The 9,377-nt window shown below is 40.6% G+C and overlaps 1 protein-coding gene across 1 annotated transcript; it reads right to left on the reverse strand.

Annotated features, from left to right (window-relative positions):
- Positions 1–202: 202 nt before the first annotated feature.
- Positions 203–9,324, reverse strand: CA7 (carbonic anhydrase VII). Its single transcript, XM_009872984.1, has 7 exons — positions 9,249–9,324; positions 7,042–7,239; positions 4,413–4,531; positions 2,737–2,832; positions 2,428–2,490; positions 647–802; positions 203–361 (listed from the first exon to the last, which is right to left on the reverse strand). Exons 1-7 carry the CDS (start codon positions 9,286–9,288, stop codon positions 239–241), a joined length of 795 nt encoding a protein of 264 aa, XP_009871286.1. The 5' UTR covers positions 9,289–9,324; the 3' UTR covers positions 203–238.
- Positions 9,325–9,377: the final 53 nt, after the last annotated feature.

Genomic DNA, 9,377 nt, shown 5'->3' on the forward strand with positions numbered 1-9,377 from the left:
TGAGAACACTCTAGTTTACTCAATTATCCCTTATATTTAAAAGTGCTAGTTAAAAAGATCCCATTGCTCAAAAGAATGAGCAACTCAGAAAAAAAAAAAAAATCTGTCCCTCTGCAAGTAGAGTGTTCATGGAAATGGTTATCTTGTGCTCCATGAGTGATCTGAAGACCAGAGATTCTGGTTTTAATATCTCAGATGTGGAAGCTCTTGGATATCTCAGGGTCATTATCCATTTTCTTCAGGCCTTGAAAGAAGCTCGGACTACTCTCCCCCTAAGAGGCTGAGGGGGGCGAAAATTATTCACCATTTGGATCCTCTGGTCTTCCTCACTGGTGAAGAGGAGCATGCGGAACTTCTCCAGCTGTAAATTCACGTTAAATCATTTACTTCTGAAGAGGTCAATCAATATAAATTTTTTTAAGAACCAAAGAAAAGTATTTAGTACATTTAAATTTTTAATAGAACAGATTTGAGCAAAAATCCTAGAAAGTATTAATAGAAAACCTCAGAAGCCCTGATCATTCAACAGGCTGATTATTCACAGGCTAACGGTCTTTTAACTTAGCCCCACTGCAAATCAAAACAGTCACTGCCTGTTTATCCAGTGTTGAATTCTAGAAGAACTGAGAGAGTATCAGAAGTTTACCTGTTTCTCAGAAATTCTGATGGGTTCTTTCAGCACTATCCATGTTACACTCTCATTAAGGGGTGGTGTTGTCAAAGAACCAAGGTATGTCCAATAATCTAGACTCAAAGGCAGGAGACATTTGGGGTTGAAGCTTCTAAATTGAGCTTTTGTTCCCTGGGGAAAAAAAAAATTTAAAAAAAAAGATTCCTGAAATTTATCTTTTTACTTTTATGTGCAGGTTAAAGAACTCTTTATAAAGGAGAAAAGAAAATGCTAAGCTAATGTTAAAAAATTAGGGGAACGAAAAAGTCTATAAAGGTTTGGCTGCCTTATAACAATGGTTATCCAAGAGTAGTATTGCAAGCATGATGCCTGCTGCTGGCTTACTGGACTTAAAGTTCTTGCCCCATTGTCTCTACCGGAAGTTCAGGTTTTGTCACAAAAGGTCTAAAAATAACGCAGGAAGTGTGTTCTGTATATAGTGCTCAGTGTGAACTATAGATAATATCGTGGCAGAATTACTTCCCATTTTCTGTGCTTCCCATCTATTAGACTAGAAGATCAAAACTATGGAAAACTAGGCCCTAAACAGTCATTCTCTGTTAGGACAAATACTGGCTTTAAAAATCAAATATTCAAGTCTAAAATTAGAGGGATCAACCAAAAGACCAATAGAAATAGGAGATGCTGCCCCAGGTAGTGATTGTCTTAACGACCAGTCTAGGGCATGAATTTTCAGCGTGCAGGAGCATCTGAAACGTACTTAGGCAGGCAGAAAGCACTGACCAATTGTCTGTAAAATTGCTCATAAGGAGCAGAACAAGCAGCTTATTCCCAGTGGCAAACCTGCAGACTTTATATCACTATAACTGAGGGATAACTATTTCTCTCCTGCAAGAAGAAATAAGTTAGCATTTAACATGTCTGCAGCTTACATATTGCTGTGTAACTGCTTTCATCTCCTGTCTTTCACAAGCATATACAGAGGAGCAAGAAATAACATGCCCACTCAAATATTAGTTTATTTTGCATATTACAATTTATGCATGTTACAGAATGCATTAACCTCATATAAATCCGGAAAGGACAACATTTGTAGCAGTCTAATCAGTCTGCACTTGAGAAAGTGCAGCAGGTGTCAATCTTGAGCAAAGCTCTTGGCTGGATCTGATCAAAGTCCACCTTCAGGTATCACTGGACTAGCTGAAGACCTCATTAAGATTGTACACTGACAGCTTTGCAACAGAAGATAGACAGCCAGCTTTGATTTCTTCAGGGCTAAAAATGAAAAAGGATTATTTCGCTGATTATTTTGTCTAAGTGCTGAGCCTGAAGGATCACAAACCTTTTGATTTTAGATACTCTGGGAAAGGTAGAACCTCTGAATGACCAGAGGGGTCAGCAGAGCCTTGAGAGGCCCTTGAGATTAGGCAAAAAAAGTGGTGAGGCACTGGAACAGGCTGCCCAGAGAAGTTATAGATCCACCCTCCCTGGAAGTGTTCAAGGCCAGGTTGGACAGGGCTTTGAGCAGCCTGGTCTAGCAGATGTCCTTGCTCATGGCAAGGGAGTTGAACTAGATGATCTTTAAGGTCCCTTCCACCCCAAACCATTCTAATTCTATGATTCTATTCTAGCAAAATGAACTTTGTAAGGGAAGAGGAGAATCCAGCTACAGTGATGTTCTAGTGATGGGAGGATTTTTGGTGGATGATTTTCCATTTTGGTCTCAAATACGTACATGAGCTTGATTTTTAAATAATATCCCACAAATGATTAAATTTAAAGAGCTTAAAACTTACTTTAAATTTTACCATGTACAAAGCATCAGTGAGTCTGTTCATATTGGCATGTTCTTTCCCAATCTAAAATAATGGAATAGACAGGTTAAATAAGAATACCTATAAATTATGCTTTGAATAGATGCTGTTTTCTTATCTGCATCTCAACATCCTTACTAAAGTGAATGCAACAGCAATTTACAGTGAGTTATTACTTCCAATAAGTTCTCTGTTTTCCTTAAGCACTTCTTAAATATGTGGCTTGATTCTCAAACACTTGACAGCATAATGCTTTTCATCATGTAAACATACTATTTTTGTGATTTTTACCTCCAAGAAAACACCAACTACTGCCAGGCCATCTGGAGCTGCTGCTGCTTCTCCAAATGTTGCATATTTTCTGGCATTCCAGTGAACTAAGTGGAGCTTTAAAGAAAAAAAAAAGTAAGAATTAAACAAATTAGTGACAGAAGCTGTGAACATAGGTGGTCTCATGTTAACAGGCACTAATCATGATTCAGAATGCAGGTTTTGCTTCAAAGGCATCTTTGGAAAGATGAGAAAGTTCAATCTTTTGGACCAGTCCATAAGCTTGGAGAGACGCTAGAAGTTTCTATCTATCAGTCCATATTGGGCTTGCACGGCAAGGGTTAGGTAGTGGGAGGCTACAGGGGTGGCTTCTCTGAGAAGCTGCTAGAAGCTTCCCCCGTGTCCAACAGAGCCAATGCCGGCTGGCCAGCCCCAAGAGGCACCTGCTGCTGGCCAAGGCTGAGCTCACCAGAGGCAGCGGTAGCGTCGCTGTGATGACGTATTTAAGGGGGCAGAAAAAACCTGCAGAACTGCAGCCAGAGAAAAGAGGAACAAGAATGTGAGAGGCAACTGTACGGACACCAAGGTCAGTGAAGGAGAGGGAGGAGGTGCTCCAGGCACCAGAGCAGAGAGTTCCCTGCAGCCCATGGTGAGGCAGGCTGTGCCCCTGCAGCCCGTGGACATTAACGGTGGAGCAGACGTCCACCTGCAGCCCATGGAGGACCCACAGCAAAACAGCCCGAAGGAGGCTGTGACCCCGTGGGAAGCCCACGCTGGAAGAGGCTCCTGGCAAGACCTGTGGAGAGTGAAGCCCACACTGGAGCAGGTTTGCTGGCAGGGCTTGTGACCCCACGGGGAACCCACGCTGGAGCAGTCTGCTCCTGAAGAACTGCACCCTAGGGAAAGGGCTCAGATTGGGGCAGGAGAAGAGTGTGAGGAGTCCTCCCCCTGAGGAGGAGCAGAGAACATGTGGTGTACTGACCATAACCCCCATTCCCTATCCCCCTGCACCGCTGGCAGGTGAGGAGATAGAGAACTTGGGAGTAAAGTTAAGCCAGGAAGAAGGGGTGGGGGGAAGGTGTTTTTAAGATTGTTTTTATTTCCCATTATTCTACTATGATTTGATTGGTAATAAACCAATTTCCTCAAGTCAAGTTTGTTTTGCCCATGACAGTCATTGCTGAATTATCTCCCTGTCCTTAGCTCAACCCACAAGCCTTTTGTTATATTTCTTCTCTTCTGTCCAGCTGAGGAGGGGAGTGATAGAGCAGCTTTGGTGGGTACCTGGCATCCAGCCAGGGTCGACCCACCCCACAGCCTTAATTTGAAACAAATCAGGCATTAGCCTGTGACCTAACTTCCCTGGTATAGGCCTTCACGCCGCGAAGCACTAAGATCCAGTACTCGATGGTAGGCTCCATGCTGTTTTGCTGCTGTGGTGTGTGGGATAGATTGTACCGGGAAAGGCCTCTGCCTCATCCTAGCATAGCCAAACTTTCTCAAGAGCCCCCATATGAAGCCATTCCTAAGCTATGGAATAGTACTAGCAAGGTCCTTTAATTTTTATTAAGATCTATTCTGACCTAACCATGGTGAGTAAGCAATTAGAACCCTAAGGGACATCCAGTCCCCACTGCAAAGTCATTTGTCAACAACATTTGCATGAATTAATCTCATCTGTAAAAACACATCATTACCTCACAGGGAAAAGGTTTGCCATCAATTGTATGCTCTGATCCCTGGCTGTGCTTTGTCCCCCAGTGGAAGTGAAACTGCTTTAGCCGAAATGGATTCTCAAAGGGACCACCGCTGATTGCTAGGCAGGAGGGAAAAAAAAAAAATAAGAGTTCAAACTTCATAGCTTCCTTATAGGAAAAACCAACCATGGCTGGCACAATAGTGGAAAAAAGCCAGCAGCATCTCCCAGTAGCCAGTAAGAAAGAGATGCATCATCCAGACATTTAGAAGCGTTCAATTTCTTAATGGAAAACACCTGAATTGATATAAAAATTTAAATTAAAAACAGAGTAGCTACTTGTACAGAACTTAGTAGCTTTTTTGAAGGAGTATTTGACATATGAAGATGTGGTAGCCATTGTTATGGTTATGCCTTTCCTGTTAAGCATAATAATTCCAAGTTGAATATTGAAGTTACCATTTGAAACTCACATACCTAAAACATGGACCGTACTACTTGAGGTTTTGTGCAAAAGTGTAGATACTCTGTACACCAGGTAGACAATTCAGCTAAGTATTTCTTTTGAGTGACTTTACTTCCAGTGCAGGGTATCTATTTTCTGTTTCCTATAAGTACCTGATCCCATAAAAGAGGTAATATAATAGCTTGTACTTTACACGACACCGCTCAGGATCTCAAATCACCTTATAAAGTTGAGGAAATGCTGCAGAGAAACTTCATACATCATTTAGAAATAACTTAAGAACAGATGAATGTTTAAGGTGCCATCTATAGAAGATACATTATCAACAGGATCAGTAATCCTCCTGTAATTTTATATGGCACCGAATTCTCCTCAGACATGAAAACCTGATCAAAGTCTCATATTAAGAAAATTAAAGTTACATTTGGTATCTGTAAAACACTTATCCTCAATGTAGTCTATAACATTTTATTTAAAAAATTGAAGCTAAACCTTGCACAGTGCTACCACATCTGCGTAGTTCCAGTTGGCCTTTATGCAGGAAACTGGCCTTGCCAAAGCAAAGGTGTTTTGCTATTAGTTAAGAATATAAATATACCCTAGTGTGTTTTTCTGAATTAAGCAATGGAGTGCATCACCTGTCTCAAATATTATTTTAAGAAATTTAGCTGTGATGGGTTACTGTCAAAATTCTGTTGTGCCATTTCTGCAGAGCTGTGAGTCACTAGATCTATTTCAACACAGCTAAAACCACATTAAACTATGTTTTCCACTCCTAGCAGTCATTTTCCTTGGAAGTGGTATCAAAACAAGACATGTGCTTAGTGTAGAAAGGGCAGAGGCCTCCATTCCTGCATGTGCTCCAAGTCTACAGCTCTACTTGCAGAGTAATAGATTATGTTCTTAAATTTCTAAAGCGGGGTCATATTTGTAGATATAGTTCTGTTTAGAATTGCCCAGAAGTAGTTAGAAAGCTAAGATAATACTTCCAGATATATTTGAAAAATACTTTGTAGGGCGACATGCTTAATGGATCCATATAGCAAGATTTTGGAAAATGCACATTCAATCTTTTTTTCAAATTTAGTAAAGATGCTTGAAAACGTGACTATTCAGTTGAGCAGCTTCTTAGGTTCATTCCAGAAGATAAATTTTAAAACAAAATGGCTGCAATTTTAATGCCCAGCCCTTATTTCAAAGGGTTACCAGCCTGGGCAGGTCCCTTGAGAGAAAAATAAAGTTGTTTTGAGTATCTAGGATATCCTATTCAGGTAGAATCAATAAACAGATTCAAATGGAAAGAAAAATCAGCTGACAAGTTTAAAAATTGTTCAGAGTGTTTTTTTAAAATGCACTCTTCCCATGTATCAGCTCCTTTATCTCCATTCAAATGCTCTTCCCCTACCCTTCAGATAAAAAAGCAAGGTCTGCCATGGCAGCAGAATTAACAGAAGTAATCAATCACTTAGGGCATTTATATTCTCTGTCAAGACCTAAGAGACAAGAATAATATACAGCTGTAGTTAGTCCAACATCCACAAGCTACTGCCAACTCGGAATTAGCTGAAGACTTTAGAATTTCTGAAGAAACTAAACAGCTATGAGGCTAGAAGGAAAGAAAACAAAGCAAAGTAACAGTGACCAGTCCACATACAACTTAGTGTAGTAACTATGATTATTATGACTACACTGTATGACCTGAGCTCTGCTAATCCTCTTCTCTTCCCTACCCCTGTGGATGGAAACTGGGCGGCGAGCCAGACAGAGCTGGTATGTGTGTTAGCATCATTGATTTGGCTGATCATGGAAACAGGGCAGTGAGGAGTGTACGTACCTGCTCCAATAGTCTAGGAGTGCTGGAGATGCACAAATTCCCTGTCAAGGAAAATGACATTCCCCATTTGAAGTGGAAGCACCGCAAACAGGCTTCTGATTTTTCTGATGCAAAAGCTCTTCCTAATGCAGAAACAATGTTCTACTCTGCAATACTGCAGTGCTAGAGAGACTCTAGTGAAGAGATGTGAGACTCTGGTCTGGTCATACACCTTGTTCTGAACTGAAATTATAGATCATATAAAACATACTCTATAGGATGTACTTAATTGTTTCCCTCACTAAGTCACAAAGTGATATTCCGAGTTAGCTGGGTCTGTGTTAGTCTCACCTGTCTTGTCATCGGTATCTTCAAACTCAACCATAACTGAATGGCCGTTGTTGGAGATGTTGAGAGATGTACATGATTCATAGGAGATAATAAGTGGCTTCAAATTAGGGTCATAAACTGCTCTTGCAGAAACTATATCAATAGGTGACTGGCGGTTCCCTTGGGCAATAGGATAAGATTTGTGCCACTCTGAAGGTCCTTCAAAAGAAAAGAAAGGAAAGCACCATTATTTTCTTCCCACTATATGCAAAATAATCATTACAGGTCTTGATGAGGCTTGAAGTAAAGCTTGCTGAGCAGGAGTGACTTGAAAGTTTGGTAGCTGGGAAGTTCACTTAAATTCTAAGCTGGTGTGTTTTTATTAGCACAAACAGGCTGCAACAAGATGAGTGATTCAAATATCTAGTACAAAGCACAGTGAGGAAATCACAGCACATCAACAGACTGCCGTGTCTTCAGTTACTTGTGCCACTCTCTTTCTGCAGTTTGCAATTACATTTTTTGCTAAGGTACCTGAAGAGCTTCCAAGGGGGCACAGGTATAAACAACACACTTGCATGTGCTCCCCCAAAGAAACAGCATTTAATTCTTCCTGGGAAAGATTGTGTAAAAGCTCCGGTGATTCAAATTAGATGCAGATGACTAATCTCTTAGCTACTGACTATGCAGTTATTTTTAAAACCATTTTATGACTGCAGTAAATCTTTGAGGCAGCTTCATTCTTCACTTATGCCCATTATGGTATCTCTCTAAGCTGAATGAAGGGTACAGTGTGATAATTAACATTTTTTGACTTCCTGACCCCAATAGAGTGAGGAGAAAGACCAATTTAACGACACAGCTCTCTGTTGCCAGACCTGGAACGTTCTTACGCCGTTTAGCAAAACTTTATCTGTATCAAAGCATTTTTTATTCTTAAGAGTTCCTTTTCTACTTTGGTATAGTAGTGCAAGAAGCAATTAAATTCTTCTACTGCTTATGCTCATAAACTATTAACGGTAACAATTTTACTTTAAGAATCCCAAGAAGCACATTTTTTAATTGTAACATTCTCCCATACTTTCACAAGTGGAGAATCTTTTTAATCAAGCACAGATATTTATCACTCTTTGAGTTTATGTAACAAAAACAGTGATCTACTATACTCTTGTTTGTCTTTGGTGATTTCCAAAAAGCTAAGCTTATAAAATACCTTTTCTCAGCCTGCCTATAAAGCAGATTTAGGACTTAAATGCTGTTACACAAGTTTAGGGAACATAATTTGTCTTTTATAAGCTTCATAAAAATATACCTGGCTTTATTACCTATATGCCCAAACACATAACACTATCTCCTAGCAATAACCAGCTTCACTTAACATTCAGACTGGCTTTTGGACTCACAGAAACCAAAATAATTGTTGTTGAGAGAGAGACTGGCTCCTGAAGGTTATACAAAGGACTCTTGTTGGACACTCAGCAGCCAAAACATTTGCCATGACAAGAGACAGAGACTCCTGAAAGTTATGCAAAAGACTCTTATTGGACAACATCAGTCACGCATCCATCCTTCTCTGTACAGGGTACAGGTGCTACAAAACACTATCGGAGGAATCTTTCACTAGCTTCACACATCCTCTCACTCTGTGACACACATTCTTGGAGGTGGGAAGCAAAGGAGGATGACTAAATTAAAAAATGTCAAATCAGAAAGCATAAATTGTTCTAGAAGATATTTCTGATACTGATCTGTATAATTTATTGCTGTTCTAGAAACATATAACATATACCTTATTTTATTCACTTCTGTGAAAGCCTAGATAACACATTTCAACAGCTGCACAGGATCACAAGATCTAATACCACTATACTAAATGTACTTTAAAGAATTGCTTTTGGAGACAGTCATTTTTACAACAGCTTTTTGGAAAGGGACCCGTCAGTGATAACTGCAGCCTGAAAAAACCCACACCACTCAGTACTGCTGCTCTCAGTTCAGGAACATTGATTGCAACAATGAAAGGCAGCAGGCATCAATCTGTGCATCTTCTGGTGCCACTTTCTGGGTGTTATTTATTACCCATAAAGTAATTAATTACCTGCTGTATATACTTGATGCTCGCAGACCCTGAAACGCAGGCAGCTCTGCAGGGCTCAGGCAACAGTTCTAGAAAGAAAACGAGCACGGGGAAACACCGAGGGATGCAGCACAGAAATGCCAGAACCTACCGTCATCCTGCCCGTATCCCCAGCTGCGGTGGCCGGTCATTCCGGGGAGCTAAACCCCAATGTACTCTCAGCTCCTCGCTGGGGCGCTGCTGGACCTGTCTTTATAGCGGCTCCCGGGGGCAGGGGCAG

Source organism: Apaloderma vittatum, unplaced genomic scaffold (assembly GCF_000703405.1).
Source record: "Apaloderma vittatum isolate BGI_N311 unplaced genomic scaffold, ASM70340v1 scaffold9507, whole genome shotgun sequence".
NCBI classification, from domain to species: domain Eukaryota; kingdom Metazoa; phylum Chordata; class Aves; order Trogoniformes; family Trogonidae; genus Apaloderma; species Apaloderma vittatum.